General features: G+C 41.2%; 1 protein-coding gene across 3 annotated transcripts in view; it reads right to left on the bottom strand.

The window, feature by feature from the left end:
- Positions 1–451: 451 nt before the first annotated feature.
- The window catches only part of LOC118370236 (inactive dipeptidyl peptidase 10-like), a 65336-nt gene continuing 46232 nt past the window's right edge, over positions 452–19555 (bottom strand). For all 3 annotated transcript variants that reach the window (XM_035755154.2, XM_035755156.2, XM_035755155.2), the window contains exons 6-26: positions 18003–18055; positions 17741–17822; positions 16863–16983; positions 15996–16150; positions 12567–12664; positions 11894–12017; positions 11738–11776; positions 11438–11545; positions 11189–11280; positions 10962–11009; positions 10594–10715; positions 10223–10270; positions 9621–9719; positions 8860–8929; positions 8394–8588; positions 6285–6339; positions 6101–6197; positions 5756–5814; positions 3860–3956; positions 3661–3734; positions 452–3226 (exon numbers count right to left, since the gene is read on the bottom strand). In XM_035755154.2, coding sequence (XP_035611047.1) covers positions 3086–3226; positions 3661–3734; positions 3860–3956; positions 5756–5814; positions 6101–6197; positions 6285–6339; positions 8394–8588; positions 8860–8929; positions 9621–9719; positions 10223–10270; positions 10594–10715; positions 10962–11009; positions 11189–11280; positions 11438–11545; positions 11738–11776; positions 11894–12017; positions 12567–12664; positions 15996–16150; positions 16863–16983; positions 17741–17822; positions 18003–18055 — 1977 coding nt within the window. In that variant the 3' untranslated portion in view covers positions 452–3085. The remainder of the gene's footprint in view (positions 3227–3660; positions 3735–3859; positions 3957–5755; positions 5815–6100; positions 6198–6284; positions 6340–8393; positions 8589–8859; positions 8930–9620; positions 9720–10222; positions 10271–10593; positions 10716–10961; positions 11010–11188; positions 11281–11437; positions 11546–11737; positions 11777–11893; positions 12018–12566; positions 12665–15995; positions 16151–16862; positions 16984–17740; positions 17823–18002; positions 18056–19555) is intronic.

The raw sequence follows: 19555 nt of genomic DNA, 5'->3' as shown, positions 1-19555 counted from the left end.
TGGCTAGATCCATGGGACTACAGTAGAAAAGTAGCCGGCTGGCTAATGTGGCACAGATATTTTCACACATGTTGATTAATGTGCATTGCCCCTGTCAAACACACCTAATAAAATCAAGTAAAGATGAATGGCAAACAACCACTATAACAGGGATATCATACCCAATGTGTGCGTGGATTTGTATCGTATACAATAAATGAATGAGCAGCAATAACCTCCAACCTGCTTAACTTGCCATCTGAACCACTGGGACACTGAGTAGCCAATGGAAACTTAAGCAGGATTAAAGACTTCAGACTCCAGGTTCCAGACATCTGAATGCTGTGCAGAATATATTATGTTGATGCCTATATTTACTTGGCTCTCAGATGGAAAAATCGACAGAAAGCCTCTCAGTATGAGACCGGGAGAGACCTGTCACGGACATTTCATTGGCAGAACACAGTTGTTTTCTAAACTTCTTTATTGTTCAATCAATCCAAAGACAATGGCTATTCATCTGAAGTGTAACAAACCCCAGTAAAAACAAAGACCGTCAACTCGTACAATATTCTTAAAGATCAACCCCTGCGACACATATCTCAAAAATATACACACTGTATACTGTAAACGTACAGCTGAAAACAGCATATCATAAGACATGAAAAATAGCACTTTATCAAATAATCCAGGGTGTTATGTCCTACGTAACATCACCTAATATGTGTATATATATATATATGTGCATGTCAGTAACTGAAAGTAAAATGTACACATTATTAGAGCACATACAAGAATGGGATAAGACAGACGGAAAGCGGTAGAGTTGTGTTCATGCTTATTACAATTGGAATAATGTGGATAAACGTGGGCTTCAACAAAAGTATGCTTTTCACAGTATGACGATACAGCTGATGGTAAAAGCTGTGGAGGGAGAAACCAGTGTATCACTGAGTGGAATTTAAAATAATGTAAAACAAAAATGACTTTTAACCCTCAGATTTTGTCCAACCACTGCGTTATTCTACAAATAGAAAGCCTCCATGATCTGTAGTCCTGTATGTTGCAAGCACGCACGCACGCACACACACACACAAACCAAACACACACACACACATCACATTACCCCACATCAGCTACAGTTGAAGTCGGAAGTTTACATACACCTCAGCCAAATACATTTAAACTCAGTTTTTCACAATTCCTGACATTTAGCTCAGTTGGTAGAGCATGGCGCTTGTAACGCCAGGGTAGTGGGTTCGATTCCCGGGACCACCCACACGTAGAATGTATGCACACATGACTGTAAGTCGCTTTGGATAAAAGCGTCAGCTAAATGGCATATATATTTAATCCTAGTAAAAAATCCCTGTTTTAGGTCAGTTAGGATCACCACTTTATTTTAAAAATGTGAAATGTCAGAATAATAGTAGAGAGAATGATTTATTTCAGCTTTTATTTCTTTCATCACATTCCCAGTGGGTCAGAAGTGTACATGCACTCAATTAGTATTTGGTAGCATTGTCTTTAAATGGTTTAACTTGGGTCAAACATTTTGGGTAGCCTTCCACAAGCTTCCCACAATAAGTTGGGTGAATTTTGGCCCATTCCTCCTGATAGTGCTGGTGTAACGGAGTCAGGTTTGTAGGCCTCCTTACTCGCACACACTTTTTCAGTTCTGCCCACAAATTATCAATAGGATTGAGGTCAGGACTTTGTGATGGCCACTCCAATACCTTGACTTTGTTGTCCTTAAGCCATTTTGCCACAACTTTGGAAGTATGATTGGGGTCATTGTCCATTTTGAAGACCCATTTACGACCAAGCATTAACTTCTTGACTGATGTCTTGAGATGTTGGGTCAATATATCCACATCATTTTCTTGCCTCATGATGCCATCTATTTTGCGAAGTGCACCAGTCCCTCCTGCAGCAAAGCACCCCCATCCCAACCGTGCTTCACGGTTGGGATGGTGTTCTTCGGCTTGCAAGCATCCCCCTTTTTCCTCAAACATAACGATGTTCATTATGGCCAAACAGTTCTATTTTTGTTTAATCTGACCAGAGGACATTTCTCCAAAAAGTACGATCTTTGTCCCCATGTGCAGTTGCAAACCATAGTCTGGCTAATTTATGGTGGTTTTGGAGCAGTGGCTTCTTCCTTGCTGAGCGTCCTTTCAGGTTATGTCGATATATGACTCATTTTACTGTGGATATAGATACTTTTGTACCTGTTTCCTCCAGCATCTTCACAAGGTCCTTTGCTGTTGTTCTGGGATTGATTTGCACTTTTCGCACCAATGTACGTTCATCTCTCGGAGACAGAACGTGTCTCCTTCCTGAGCGGTATGACGACTGCGTGGTCCCATGGTGTTTATACTTGCCTACTATTGTTTGTACAGATAAACGTGGTACCTTCAGGCGTTTGGAAATTGCTCCCAAGGATGAACTAGACTTGTGGAGGTCTACAATCTTCTGCGGTCTTGGTTGATGTCTTTAGATTTTCCTATGATGTCAAGCAAAGAGGCACTGGGTTTGAAGGTAGGCCTTGAAATACATTCACAGGTACACCTCCAACTGACTCATATGATGTCAATTAGCCTATCAGAAGCTTCCAACGCATGACATCATTTTCTGGAATTTTACAAGCTGTTTATTAAAGGCACAGTCAACTTAGTGTATGTAAACTTCTGACCCACTAGATTTGTGATACAGGGAATTATAAGTGAAATGATCTGTCTGTAAACAATTGTTGGAAAAATTACTTGTGTCATACACAAAGTAGATGTCTTAACCGACTTGCCAAAACTTTAGTTTGTTAATTAACAAGAAATGTGTGTAGTGGTTGAAAAACGAGTTTTAATGACTCCAACATAAGTGTATGTCAACTTCCAACTTCAACTATATGTCTTGCCTACATTGGACACCTAATCAACAGCAAACATCTCTCGCGAGGGCAGAGCAGTCATTGTACTGCTTCAACATAGCGATCCCAGATCCACACACGGCCCGCCTGCACGTCCTCCTGTCAGTCACCATCTAAACCTAGCCCTGTCAGTCATCATCTATCCCTAAACCTGTCAGTCATCGTCTAACCCCAACCCTGTCAGTCATCATCCTCTTTGCCTATCTCCTCAGGTAGCGGTGTGCTGAAGTCCTGAAAACATGTTCTGAAGTAGCCAACCAGGGACTCAGACAGGTGCTTCTGGCTCTGCAGGGACAGGAAGTGGCCCTCGTCTGGATAGAGCTGTCTCAAACAAAGGTCAAAGGTCAAACACAAGGTCAGTCAGGATAGTAATGTCCAGGATTGGGACTGTCATTTCTGTAGTGAATTGTGGTTACTCCTCTATCAGTTAGAAGGAACAAGAAGGTAACTCAATGTTTTTCCTGAGAGGCGTGCGTGTGTGTGTGTGTGTGTGTGTGTGTGTGTGTGTGTGTGTGTGTGTGTGTGTGTGTGTGTGTGTGTGTGTGTGTGTGTGTGTGTGTGTGTGTGTGTGTGTGTGTGTGTGTGTGTGTGTGTGTGTGTGTGTGTGTGTGTGTGTGTGTGTGTGTGTGTGTGTACGTGCGAGGGTGGTGGATGAGTGAAAATATATCGGCTAGCAATCAAAATCACTTCAATAATCACATTATATAATCACTCATTCAACATTTTCATTCAAATTTGTTTATCACGGCTCGTACCTGCATTGTGTAGTTCGCTCCAATTTTGATCAAGTGCTTAATCAACTCTGCTGAATGTTGGAAATGAACATTTGCTGAGAAAAGAACAAAAAAGCACCAATTGGTTTTGCAAATTGACTTTGAATACAACACCAGTCACTGATTTTGACAGATTTAGGATTGTCTATTTTCCATTTCTGTTGGACAAAAGGGTATTTACCATCAGCGGTTCCATGAATCAACAGAAAATCCGGTCCTTGCGGTCCTTTCATCATGTTTCCTTGCAACCCTTTCATATTTGGAAGTACTCTAGAAACCTGAAAGAATAGATATGGGAGACAGTGTAACCTCAAGGTTTTCAATTTTTTTTAACCATTATTTTTTACAAGGAGTCATGCTGAGACCAATGTCTTTCTCACAGATAAGCCCTGTATACACATCAATATAAACATCAATATACACATAAATATTCACATCAATATACACTATACACATCAATATTCACATCGATATGCACTACCGGTCAAACGTTTTAGAACACATACTCATAACAGGTTTTTCATTAGTTTGACTATTTTCTGCATTGTAGAATAATAGTGAAGACATCAAAACTATGAAATAACACAGATAGAATCATGGAGTAACCAAAAAAGTGTTAAACAAATCTAAATATATGTTATATTTGATATTCTTCAAATAGCCACACTGCATTGATGACAGCTTTGCACACTCTAAACTATACACATCAATATACATCAATTTTCACATGAATATGCACATCAATACACGAAAAGCAAAACAAAACCTCAGGTTTGAACAGAAAGCAATATCTGAGGGAAAACCAACCACAGCACTGAATAAATAGTTGTGAAAAGATCGCGTTAAACAATTAACCTTGTTAAATCAGACTGCTCACTTATTCCTTCACTTCACAAACAATGCTGAGCACAGTGTTCAGTCTGGTTGAGCCAGGCTACAATACAGGACTGGATCAAACCTGTCTAACACCCCAGGGGATCCAGTGTGTTGCTTCATTATAAATCTTATTCGGGATCGGTGTTACTTCCACAGGACGGTTAAGCTAACGTAGGCTAATGCGATTAGCATGAGGTTGTAAATAACAAGAACATTTCCCAGGACATAGACATATCTGATATTGGCAGAAAGCTTAAATTATTGTTAATCTAACTACACTGTCCAATGTACAGTAGCTATTACAGTGAAAGAATACCATGCTATTGTTTAAGGAGAGTGCACAGTTTTGAACATGAAAGTTATTAACAAATTCGGCACATTGAAACAAATTTTTTAACAGAAATGCAATGGTTCATTGGATCAGTCTTAAACGTTGCACATACACTGATGCCACGTGGTGTCCAAAATCTAAATTGCGCCTGGGCTGGAATCATACATTATGGCCTTTCTCTTGCATTTCAAAGATGATGGTACAAAAAAAATACAAAAGAACGGTTGGTTTTGTCTTTGTATTATCTTTTACCAGATCTATTATGTTATATTCTCCTACATTCCTTTCTCATTTCCATACATTTCAAAGTGTTTCCTTTCAAATGGTACCAAGAATATGCATATCCTTGCTTCAGGGCCTGAGCTACAGGCAGTTCGATTTGGGTATGTCATTTTAGGCGAAAATTGAAAAAAAGGGGCTAATCCTTAACAGAACGTGCCTTTTTCCATCTACCTCTAAGGACTGTATGAGTGATGCCCCGCTGTTCGTTTATGATCAATTTGACCTACTTCTCTGGACCAGCATCATTTACATTTTAAATGGCTGGAACTGTGTGGCCCACATATCAACAACCCAATTTCAGGGGAACACTGATAACACAGTAATCTCACACAGGAAGTTGTACAGCTTCACTAGTTATTATTCTGACTGATGAACAATACCTGGCCCATGAACATACGCACACACAAAAATTTGCGCACGTACACACATATAAATACAAACACCCAACACACACACACACACACGCGCACGCACGCACGCTTCAGTGTGACAGTTCCCGCTGTTCTCCAATCTGCTGTGATATACTGTAGAACAACAAATAGAAAAGCATCAACAACAACAACAGATGGACTGTGATAAACAACTTACTTGATATCTGTTGTCGTTCTTTGACGTCAGGCCAAAGTATCGCTCTGAAAATGCTGAAGCTTCATGTGGAGGAAAGTACGCAACATTTCAAAAAATAATTCAGTTCTTTCATCTCCAATTTCATTGATAATCACATTTGTACAATATTTAATGTAATGTGTTGTGGAAAATGGACTCACACAAAACACACAGCACCGGTTACCCAATCCTAGATTGAGCCTAAACCTAGACTCAAAAACCTATTTCAATGGAGATTGTCCATTCAGCTTGCTTTTCAATCCAGGACTAGGTTTAATCTGTCAAGGAAACTGACCTAAAGGGTAAAATCATGGAGACATTACTTACCGTAAAGTTTCCAGTCAACCACTGGGGAATTAGCAGCTGCACACTTAATCAGCGCAGTGGACCTCAGAAGCATCAAGGTGAGGTAAGCACCGTATCCCTGGAAAGAAAAGAACACCTTCACTTGTTGAACACACCCGTGAGTGTGAAGCATGGTGATCAACTGAAAGACAGCCGTTAAACTTGCCTTTCCGTAGATTCCGATCCGCGCGCGGTCAATGTATGGGAGTGTCATCAAGTATCTGTAATAAGTCAGTAAAAACAACCCAAAACTGAATGACTAATTATTTTTTACAGACATTTCATGAGGGCTTTAACACAGATGACTGACAGTGAAGTTAGAGGGCACAACCATGACATTCATTTTCAATGGATTTCAATGGAAAGGGGAAAATTGTGTCGTACCATATTACATCCTGTCTTATGGTATTGTCTTATATCATATTGTATGGCATCACACCGCACTGTATATAGCATTACATCTTATATATTGCATATCGTATCATATCATATAATAGTGTATATCGCATCGTATTGTATTCTATATATATATATATATATATTCTATACATATACTGTCCATAATGTCTATACATCCCATCATATGTAAATAAATAAATATATATAGATATGATATAATATACACTGCTCAAAAAAATAAAGAGAATACTAAAATAACACATCCTAGATCTGAATGAATGAAATATTCTTATTAAATACTTTTTTCTTTATATAGTTGAAAAATATATATATATAAGAGGCGCTGATGCGCTGACAACAAAATCACACAAAAATTATCAATGGAAATCAAATTTATCAACCCATGGAGGTCTGGATTTGGAGTCACACTCAGAATTAAAGTGGAAAACTACACTACAGGCTGATCCAACTTTGATGTAATGTCCTTAAAACAAGTCAAAATGAGGCTCAGTAGTGTGTGTGGCCTCCACGTGCCTGTATGACCTCCCTACAATGCCTGGGCATGCTCCTGATGAGGTAGCAGATGGTCTCCTGAGGGATCTCCTCCCAGACCTGGACTAAAGCATCCGCCAACTCCTGGACAGTCTCTGGTGCAACGTGACGTTGGTGGATGGAGCGAGACATGATGTCCCAGATGTGCTCAATTGGATTCAGTTCTGGGGAACGGGCGGGCCAGTCCATAGGATCAATGCCTTCCTCTTGCAGGGACTGCTGACACACTCCAGCCACATGAGGTCTAGCATTGTCTTGCATTAGGAGGAACCCAGGGCCAACCGCACCAGCATATGGTCTCACATGGGGTCTGAGGATCTCATCTCGGTACCTAATGGTAGTCAGGCTACCTCTGGCGAGCACATGAAGGGCTGTGCGGCCTCCCAAAGAAATCCCACCCCACACCATGACTGACACACCGCCAAACCGGTCATGCTGGAGGATGTTGCAGGCAGCAGAACGTTCTCCACGGAGTCTCCAGACTCTGTCACGTCTGTCACATGTGCTCAGTGTGAACCTGCTTTCATCTGTGAAGAGCACAGGGCGCCAGTGGTGAATTTGCCAATCTTGGTGTTCTCTGGCAAATGCCAAACGTTCTGCAAGGTGTTGGGCTGTAAGCACAACCCCCACTTGTGGACGTCGGGCCCTCATACCACCCTCATGGAGTCTGTTTCTGACCGTTTGAGCAGACACATGCACATTTGTGGCCTGCTGGAGGTCATTTTGCAGGGCTCTGGCAGTGCTCCTCCTGCTCCCCCTTGCACAAAGGCGGAGGTAGCGGTCCTGCTGCTGGGTTGTTGCCCTCCTACGGCCTCCTCCACGTCTCCTGATGTACTGGCCTGTCTCCTGGTAGCGCCTCCATGCTCTGGACACTACACTGACAGACACAGCAAACCTTCTTGCCACAGCTCACATTGATGTGCCATCCTGGATGAGCTGCACTACCTGAGCCTCTTGTGTGGGTTGTAGACTCCGTCTCATGCTACCACTAGAGTGAAAGCGCCGCCAGCATTCAAAAGTGACCAAAATCTCAGCCAGGAAGCATAGGAACTGAGAAGTGGTCTGTGGTCACCACCTGCAGAACCACTCCTTTATTGGGGGTGTCTTGCTAATTGCCTATTATTTCCACCTGTTTTCTATTCCATTTGCACAACAGCATGTGAAATGTATTGTCAATCAGTGTTGCTTCCTAAGTGGACAGTTTGACTTCACAGAAGTGTGATTGACTTGGAGTTACATTGTGTTGTTTAAGTGTTTCCTTTATTTTTTTGAGCAGTGTATATATATATACATATATATCACATGCTGGTCGGAGGTTACATACTCCAGTGCAGCTATCTGGTCCTGAACATCCACGGTACCCAGGCGCTGGTGAACTTGCTGCAGGACTCTCAGGCCCCGGAAGCCTGTCCCCCTGCCGTCCAGCCTGGCCACGATCACCTCATCACAACTTACCAGCACCGAGTCCCAACCCAGCTCATACTCATCACTCACCGACTGACTGCCAGGCCCACCATCACTAAGAGAGGGGCGGTAAGGGGGAGGGAGAGGGATGAAAGAGGGTGGTTAATTCAAGCTTCTCAAACAAGATGACAAATTTAAAGTTCCATATTATGTGAAAACATATTCCCGTAATTAAAGAAAGCATAATCTCACATCATGGACATCATGGAAAATCATTGTGTTTGTTCTCAAGGTAACGTACTCAGTTCTAAGCGTATTGCTGAATGAAAATGTACTTATGACTGTGTAACTATGTTAGAACGCTAGGAAAGAGGAGCGATGCTTACACAATCAAAAGAAGGCCATAGAGAAGAGATTCAGAAAAGTCAAGGGGATAGGTGAGTTTCAAAGGCAGCTCTGTGAGGAAGAAAATACTGAATTACAGTAGTTATTCAAATAAACAATATACTGTAGAGAGAGAGAGAGAAATGTGACTGACAGACTATGAAGCGGAGAGAGAGAGAGAGACAGAAACAGAGACTACACAGTGGCAGAATACCTGACCACTGTGACCGACCCAAACTTAAGGAAAGCTTTGACTGTGTACAGACTCAGTGAGTACAGCCTTGCTGTTGAGAAAGGCCGCCGTAGGCAGACATGGCTCTCAAGAGAAGACAGGCTATGTGCACAATGCCATTGTAAATACATCCCATATTTATGTTTATTTATTTTCCATTTTGTACTTTAACCATTTGTACATTGTTACAACACTGTATATACATATAATATGACATTTGTAATGTCTTTATTGTTTTGAAACTTCTGTATGTGTATTGTTTACTGTAAATTCTTATTTTTTATTTCACTTTTGTATATTATCTACCTCACTTGCTTTGGCAATGTTAACACGTTTCCCATGCCAATAAAGCCCCTTGAATTGAGAGAGAGAGAGAGAGAGAGAGAGAGAGAGAGAGAGAGAGAGAGAGAGAGAGAGAGAGAGAGAGAGAGAGAGAGAGAGAGAGAGAGAGAGAGAGAGAGAGAGAGAGAGAGAGAGAGAGAGAGAGAGAGAGAGAGAGAGAAATATACACAGAGAGAAATGGTTAGTTACCAAAGTCTTCACTTGGAATAACCCTGACATCTGACTTAGAGATCTTTTTCATTTCCAAGGCAGCTCTCAGAGGCATGTTGTTGTCCAATATAAAGTAAGCTGTGAGGATAAAGTGTGAAAGTAACCATTTTACACACTGTGTGTAAAGAGACACAAGGATAGCGATTATATGGAAAATTCCATCAACATATTGTTTCACGAAGCACATTCATTTGAGTTGTACATGTTTCTAATACAGTTGGCTGACTTCACATAGGCCACTGCATCTAAACCACATGTCCTGTGATCCTTTGTTTTAGACTGTCACCAATCACATCATTTCAGTACAATTATGCCTCATATTCAGGATCATTGAAAAGCATCCAGGCATATAAAAGACAAATCAATACAATTTGCATTAAAAAAAAACACTTCCCAGATGCTCATTTAAACCTTGGCAGAACATTTCATTTGGACAGCTGTTGAAAATGTATTTCACACGATGTGAAACACAGCCAACAATCTCGTGGCCAAATATGAAATAGGAACCATTAATACTGACTGGAAATAGTACAGTACAGTACAGGACACGAGAATTCATATCAATACTTAGTATTACTCACTGTTTCCATCATTAAAACTCTGCAGCATCACAGATGGAGCACCTGGACCTGTGGAGCAGAAGATACTCTAGCAATACTGCATGGCATCGTTTTGAGACTGAACAAAGGTTAAGTAGGATTTCCTAACATGGTTTTATAGTAGTATCGTAGCTACCCTAGGCTATGTGAGCCCAACGACGTCACCCGCGGGATATACTTATTAAAGCAGTGGTTCGGAGACCCAGGCGCCATCTGCTAATGTATCATAAAATACAGCATGGCATAATTACTCCCTAACCATGTCTCATACATTACCCAGAACAGGTTGTGTTTTACTACATAAAGCTGTATTTGGCTGAATTATATCAAGAAGGAGAAAGCACAGACCTTACCTTTACACTGTAGAATAACATGCTGTTTGTTCGGGCTGATGTCTGCATCAAAGAACGCGCATGCTTCCTGGTTCACCTCACAGGTCAAGCATCGTTGAGAGAACAGACCAATAGTAGATGCACTGAAAGAGGGATTTTTGTGTTGGTTTGTTGAAGCACTTCTTCGCATTCTTGAGATAATTGCATTTCAACAATGTATTATGTCTATGCAATACTACGGATGGGGTAAGATACACTACACTGTAGCTGAATAGGGCTGACAGTGCCTAGAATGCAGCTGAAATGTCTGGTGGTTGTTGAGAAGAATGTTTTGGACATACAGCATGCGCATTTCTTGATGGGGAAAACGTTTTGGAATCATTTCTCACCTGTACACGTGTCTCTTTTGTGGGGAGTCTTGAGTACTGATAAAATATCTATATAGGTGAAAGCAGAATGACTTTAACCAGGGCAAGTACAGGAATCTATAGTAACAAATAGAATAGTTTCAACAGAAGAGATGTTTGAAAAGAGAAAAAAAGGTCAACACTTGTTGAAGCTCATATCTGTAACACAGAATATGACATTCATTTATTCTCCTATTCTCCAGACTTACATGGTTTGCTCCCCGTCATCATAAGCTAATATCTTGGTCACCTCCCAGTTGCCTGACGTCAAGTGACGGACATCATTTTGATCACTTCTGAACTGAGAAAAGACAAATTGTGATTTGTTTTCTTCCTCTCGATAAAAACGTGTAAAAAAATATATATATTTTTTAAAGACACAAAGTGAGCCCTGAAAAAGCTGGAGAACGACAAGATGACCAAGGTATATTTCAGAATTGGAGTATGACAGCACCCACCGATTTGGTGAACATGGCAATATGATGGAAGTCTCCTTGTCCCCCCTGCTTCACCGGTATGGTCAGGAAAAACCTGCTCCTGTCTTTTGAAAACACTGGCTTCTGGTTCTGAGGACATTGGATTTTAAGGGACAGTCAAAGTGCATCAATTTCCTCTTTACTATTAGCATATAGATACAATAGTTTTAAAATTGCAGCACAATGCGGACCACATCAAGCCCACAGTAGCATTCAAATCAAATGTTACTAGATGGAAATATGAATTTGCTAATATTATAGAACATTTACATTTCAACTTACCTGTCTGGTGAGCCAGAGATCTGAAGCCTCCTCATGTTTCTGAAATTCAAGTGAAGGAACACGTCTTAGATCCAACATGGAGTACGACACAGACGACGCCAATAAAACCCTTTTCTAGGGAGGACCACCTTAGCATAGATGAAGGAAAAAACCCACCTGTACACAGGATCCGACGGTGGCGTCGCACACAGTGAGGAAGGACACGTTCTGGGGCCGGTTGAGCCATCGAACCGCTGCATGGGTGTTGCTGATCCACTTCACCATACTCACATAGTGTTCTCTGGGTCAACGTCAGACACATATTCAGATGTATAGCAACTACTTCTCCGGGCCATTTTAATCATATTTCTGAATGACGGTTGTGTATTTGTGAATGGAACTTGATCAAACATGCACTGTAACAATCAGGGGTGGACTGGCCTTCTGGCATTTTGGGCAAATGCCAGATGGGCTGGTTCATTTTTAGTCTATGGGCCTCTTTAACCTGGATTTTTCATGCAAAATGAAACCATTCAGGCTAATAATTGGAGCCTCGATGGGAAAAATGGGCCAATGTGGGGGCCTTGAGGAATATAATGGACCGGTGTGGGGGTTTCAAGGAAAAAATGAGCCGGTGTGTTAGAAATGACAATACCGATTTCTGGTCCCAGTCTGCCCCTGGAAACAATTAAACATGCAGCCATACATATTCAATTGTCGTATACTGGTTATAACGGTTAGTAAAGAAATAACATGCAAAGAATAACCTGACAAGCCTGGTGGCACCACAACAATTAAAAATGCACACTAAAAGAACTAAGGGGCTGCCAGAATGATGTGTCTTCCTCACCTTCCTCTCAGGCCATCAGGTGGTACCAGCTCCTGAGTGTGTGTGGGACCGTACAGGTTCACCACCAACAGCCTGACTGTAGGGTTGGGCTGGCCAGCCTGTCAGCAAACAGATCCTCATAAGGTCAATTATTAAGTATTTCAGAGAAAAACAAATACTGTTGCTACACCGCTTTCAAATCAAGGTGCATGAACAGTTGATATTCAGCAACTCATTATAAACTAGGCTAACAATCAATGTTTCAAATGATCTCACAGGTTATTATCTTCTTAACATCTTTGTTTTGCCTGGACCATTTGGATATTTGTCCTAGCTTAACATCTCTGGACCATTTGGATATTTGTCCTAGCTTAACATCTCTGGACCATTTGGATATTTGTCCTAGCTTAACATCTCTGGACAATTTGGATATTTGTCCTAGCTTAACATCTCTGGACCATTTGGATATATGTCCTAGCTTAACATCTCTGGACCATTTGGATATTTGTCCTAGCTTAACATCTCTGGACCATTTGGATATTTGTCCTAGCTTAACATCTCTGGACCATTTGGATATTTGTCCTAGCTTAACATCTCTGGACCATTTGGATATTTGTCCTAGCTTAACATCTCTGGACCATTTGGATATTTGTCCTAGCTTAACATCTCTGGACCATTTGGATATCTGTCCTAGCTTAACATCTTTGTTTTGCCTGGACCATTTGGACGTCTGTCCTAGCTTAACATCTCTGGACCATTTGGATATTTGTCCTAGCTTAACATCTCTGGACCATTTGGATATCTGTCCTAGCTTAACATCTCTGGACCATTTGGATATTTGTCCTAGCTTAACATCTCTGGACCATTTGGATATCTGTCCTAGCTTAACATCTTTGTTTTGCCTGGACCATTTGGACGTCTGTCCTAGCTTAACATCTCTGGACCATTTGGATATTTGTCCTAGCTTAACATCTCTGGACCATTTGGATATCTGTCCTAGCTTAACATATTTGTTTTGCCTGGACCATTTGGATGTCTGTCCTAGCTTAACATCTCTGGACCATTTGGAATATCTGTCCTAGCTTAACATCTCTGGACCATTTGGATATCTGTCCTAGCTTAACATATTTGTTTTGCCTGGACCATTTGGATGTCTGTCCGAGCTTAACATCTTTGTTTTGTCTGGGCCATTTGGATGTCTGTCCTAGCTTAACATCTTTGTTTTGTCTAGACCATTTGGATGTCTACCCTAGCTTAACATCTTTGTTTTGTCTGGGCCATTTGGATGTCTGTCCTAGCTTAAAATCCAACGAGAGATTATCTCAGAGATGACTGAGCAAATCATCTATTTATTTTAAATCCCGAGAGGGAATGACTGAACTGGCAGAATATCATTGTGAATACCTCATACAAGCAGGCTTCTTTGTTCTGGCAGATGTAGATGTGTTAGAAGTAGGGCTGGCACGGTAATTCTATAATCGTGTAAACAACGATTATGGATGAAGAACGTAATTTGTAAGTCGACAAAGTTGACCTAAAAGCAATAAGTAAGAGTAAGCCTGATTCACGAACAACCAATATAAGGAGAGATGAGAGAAGATAAAAGCTGACTGTAGACTGTAGACAGCTGACTGTAGACTGTAGACAGCTGACTGTAGACTGTAGACAGCTGACTATAGACTGTAGACAGCTGACTGTAGACTGTAGACAGCTGACTGTAGACTGTAGACAGCTGACTGTAGACTGTAGACAGCTGACTGTAGACTGTAGACAGCTGACTGTAGGCTGTAGACAGCTGACTGTAGACTGTAGACAGCTGACTGTAGACTGTCGACAGCTGACTGTAGACTGTAGACAGCTGACTGTAGACTGTAGACAGCTGAATGTAGACTGTAGACAGCTGACTGTAGACTGTAGACAGCTGACTATAGACTGTAGACAGCTGACTGTAGACTGTAGACAGCTGACTGTAGACTGTAGACAGCTGACTGTAGACTGTAGACAGCTGACTATAGACTGTCGACAGCTGACTATAGACTGTAGACAGCTGACTGTAGACTGTAGACAGCTGACTGTAGACTGTCGACAGCTGACTATAGACTGTAGACAGCTGACTGTAGACTGTAGACAGCTGACTATAGACTGTAGACAGCTGACTGTAGACTGTAGACAGCTGACTGTAGACTGTAGACAGCTGACTGTAGACTGTAGACAGCTGACTATAGACTGTAGACAGCTGACTGTAGACTGTAGACAGCTGACTGTAGACTGTAGACAGCTGACTGTAGACTGTCGACAGCTGACTGTAGACTGTAGACAGCTGACTGTAGACTGTAGACAGCTGACTATAGACTGTAGACAGCTGACTGTAGACTGTAGACAGCTGACTATAGACTGTAGACAGCTGACTATAGACTGTAGACAGCTGACTGTAGACTGTCGACAGCTGACTGTAGACTGTAGACAGCTGACTGTAGACTGTAGACAGCTGACTGTAGACTGTAGACAGCTGACTATAGACTGTAGACAGCTGACTATAGACTGTAGACAGCTGACTGTAGACTGTAGACAGCTGACTGTAGACTGTAGACAGCTGACTGTAGACTGTAGACAGCTGACTGTAGACTGTCGACAGCTGACTGTAGACTGTAGACAGCTGACTGTAGACTGTAGACAGCTGACTGTAGACAGCTGACTGTAGACTGTAGACAGCTGACTATAGACTGTAGACAGCTGACTATAGACTGTAGACAGCTGACTGTAGACTGTAGACAGCTGACTGTAGACTGTAGACAGTAGACAGCTGACTGTAGACTGTAGACAGCTGACTGTAGACTGTAGACAGCTGACTGTAGACAACCGGGCATTCAAAAAGACCAGACGTGCAGTCAGGAGAGAGAGGAGAAGAGGTGCTTCTTTTTCTTTGCTATTCGAACGGTTATACTTGAAACTATAAACGTGACCATTTGGCTGACAAATAACCGTAATTCAAAATTCCATAACCATCACAGCCTTAGTTAGAAGCGCCATTACCACCTATAAAATCTGAGCAGTGTTCTGATCATTTTGCCTAATCATTTATTCAGTTTCCAATTTCCCTTTTGTTGAGGCTCCATAAATACTTGATCTACCAGAATATAAGACCTTGATGTGAGCAGTATTTCTAACCAACTCTATGCAACAGGATAATCTCGATAACTCGATAGCCATAGTTGTTGTATCGACGCGCAGCACATATAATACAACGCATCAGTCGATAGCACAGAGACGTGATATCCAAAGCTCAAATCGAGTATACTGTGTGAATCAACAAAGACACACAATAGTTACAGTGTTGTTTTTCAAACAAACAAGCACAATTTCACCAATGGAGGCAAAATAATGACACAGATAGATAGATGCACTTTCTTCAGCAGCATGCTGTCCCATTATATCGCGTCTTTCCATTACCTTGGGGTATGGGTACTCCTGTGACCTGGGGTAGGGGCTGCCAGTGAACCGAGGCAGGAACATGGTAGGTACCAGGGTATCGTTGATCATGAGGAAGGCCAGTCTCTCTCCGTCAGGTGACCACCAGTGTGCTATGTGTGACTGCAGAATCTCCTCTGAAAACACAAGGACCAAACTGCCATCAATTCAAATTCTGAACTATTGTGTTTTTCTTCTTCGGATCGAGTCCACATGAATATAGGTTTCTTCTGTACACCAGTACTTGAAGTTGCTATATACTGTATAAGAGCAATATGTTACTGTAAGTGAAGTTAAGAGAAAGTTAGAATTTGTTTCTGCATCAATTGGAAATCTGTGTTTTACACAACCTTGTTGAATATATGTCAAGAGGATGACAAATTAAGAATTCTTACAGTTTTTTGACGGACATTGTTTTGGGCTGATGTAGATAAAGCACAAAATTTGTCTTAATTAAGTCAGAGCTACAATTCATCATTAAGCTGTAAATAATAAGTGCAAATTGTGAATAAAATTGTCCCTGCCATCCCTGAGCATGGAACAATGTGTGGATTATGGCCCATTCACAAGGAGACAACACTGCTGTAGTGAAATAATGACTTTCCTTCATCTATATTTAATTAACTTTGATAAAAATTCTGAGTTAGTTCTCATTTATCCTTCAGAAATGGGACTAATATCGTTAGTAGAGTTCATTTTGAATTCTTATTCCATCCGACCCTGAATGTGACTGAGAGCCGTTCAACTGTGAAAGTGATGAATTCCTTTGTGGCTGAACATTATTTATTTCCAATGTCTGGAATACCTTTCCTGACATTGTGTTCTTGGGTACAAGGCATTCAGACAAACCTTCATACAGCCAGTCAGCGATTCCATTAAATACGACTCCTTCCTCTCCCGACGAAGTAATCCTAAGAGAATTGCTCTGCACATCTGATTGGTAATAGATGTTGTTTTCAAAGATGTAGATCTGAAATGAGAGTGAAGAGAATTGTAGTTGTGCTTTGCATGGTGGCTATAAAACTATAGCACAGCAAACGCCAGACTCTGATTCCCATCAGTATCTACAATACAGCACTAGTTCACTGCCAGAGAAATATGGTAGTGATTTTATGACTTATTTCCATTTATGATCCATATCAGGAATTAAAGTGCACCGTAATAGATAGCATTGATTAATGACTATATATTGCTACACTTCAGTATTCTCTTCTTCAATCAGTTCCTTTCACATGTTCACTTTTGTGCCCTTTTAACAATCAAGTGTGCTTTGTTAGGCCGCCAGATGTTCGGCAAGACAAAAATCACATGCTGGGTTTTGTTTGTGACCAAACAAACTGAACAGAGTAACAGATGCTCAAGTGTCTGGTCCGGGAAAAGCGTAGTCTGCATCCCCATCTGTAACAGGACCACCTGCTGTCACAATGGCCGCCTGATATACAGCAAATGGTGCTTTCTACTCCTTCACATGAGAAACTGTACCACAACTGGTCATCATTAGAAATATAAATACGGCAAATTGAAACCGGGTCTCCCGCATGCCAACACATCTTGATGGAACACTGTACAAAATCCATCAATAATGCTCACACCTATCAATTTCTTTCATATGTGTGATGAGGCATCTGTGACAGTCTAGGAGCTGTGGCCATAGGTTGATTTCCGATTGGGTGAGAGAGAGAGGGAAACGAGGAAGTGTATGGCATCATAGAAGAGGAGAGACTCACCAGCTGCTGTCCCTTCACACCCCACGCTGCATGCTGGAGCACTGCATTCTGGACCTCTGGAGGATTCAACTCCCACACCTCCCTGAAACACAAGCACGCGCACAAAAGTACACAAAGACAGGCAGACAGGCATGAACAAACCCCATCTGTTGTTGAACTAGAGATGTCAAAGATGGGGTGTATCATACATAATGCGGTATGTTCTTCAGCATGCATGTCAATACAAGACGCAAAGCATCAACCAGTCCATTCAGTCTCTTACCTTGTGTGGATGTTGTAAACAATGTACGCTGCAGTATAGGAATGTCTATACACCTGAAATGAAAAGTATTGACAATTAATGTTACAATAAATAATAGACAACAATAAAGCATATAGGATGCAAATGAATCATGTTAGAAACCACGTGTCGGGATTCCACAATGTAACTGTTTACGAAAATAATTCAAGACTGTGTTAGCCCGCACAGCTCAGGGAGCCAACGCAACTCTTCAGTTGTCAGGTAAGGTTAATCATCATGCATACCACCGATACTGCATAATAATAATGCATAACACAACTAAACAACATTTGCATCAGTCCATTCTCTAGGGAATCCCATTCTGGTGCAATGTTCCCAAACCTTGGTTGCCAGCGATCCAGCCATTAAACAAAAAGGAAATCAATGACAGATCCCTGGTTTGGGCTTAAATATTAATACGTAAAAACACATAAAAGATGAATAAAGAAAGAAAAAGAAGATAAAACCTCAATGAGGTCAGTACACCCGCTATTAACCCAGCTGTTGCAATCTGATTTCTGATCAGAGCCTATTTGCGGTTTGGTCTCCTTCCCGGTCCGACTATGGGTGAATCTCAATTGCAATTTCCTTGAATCCTCGCGTCCCCTCTCCTCACGTCCTTCTCAAAACACATTAAAACAGAAGATCTGAGATTTCCTTCAGACCTTCTCCTCCTATGCATTCTGAGAATAATATAATAATAATAATATATGCCATTTAGCTGACGCTTTTATCCAAAGCGACTTACAGTCATGTGTGCATACATTCTACGTATGGGTGGTCCCGGGAATCGAACCCACTACCCTGGCGTTACAAGCGCCATGCTCTACCAACTGAGCCACAGAAGGACCACAATGAGGTGAGGAAAGAGGCTAGGAATCAGGGAATAACACTTGAGACTCAACCTATGCTTAGGGTCATGGGAAACACTAATATATTCTGTAGTTCCATTTTTCTTTTGGTTAGCTGAAACATTTGCACTAGGTTCGTGTTTGGTTCTTTATTTATTTATTTATTTATTTATGTGGCTGAAAGGTGATTCATATCTCATATACTGCTCTGGTGGAAGAAAATTGTATTCAGTTGACTGTTTTTTATACTAATAATGCCCTGTGACGTTGTACTGTATGTGTTGACATGTTTATCTCTCGTAACTGTTATTTAAAAGTGTATTGGTAAATAACAAACAACAGTCATTTAACCCTCCTGTTGTGTTCTGGTCAAATTGGACCGATTTACAAGTTTTCTCTCTGAAAAATGTAGTTAATTTAATCTGATTGTCATAAGGTTCCATGACTTTGTCCACACAGGGCATCTGAACACAGAAAATACATTTAGATTATTTTCATTACATTTTGGGTGTTTTATTTAACTTTTGTACACCTGTGGTGTTCCCAGTCAAAAATTACTGGTCATTACAAATGAATGGGTGAGGCTACAATTAGTGTATAAAATTGAGTTCCGGCACATGCCCATTCATCAGATGGACACACTTCCTCTCCCAGATCCCCACATGCATGTGTGTTTGATCACAC

This window comes from Oncorhynchus keta, chromosome 37 (genome assembly GCF_023373465.1).
Source record: "Oncorhynchus keta strain PuntledgeMale-10-30-2019 chromosome 37, Oket_V2, whole genome shotgun sequence".
NCBI classification, from domain to species: Eukaryota; Metazoa; Chordata; class Actinopteri; order Salmoniformes; family Salmonidae; genus Oncorhynchus; species Oncorhynchus keta.
Note: the sequence above shows the minus strand (reverse complement) of the source record. Positions and strands in the feature narration are given on the sequence as shown.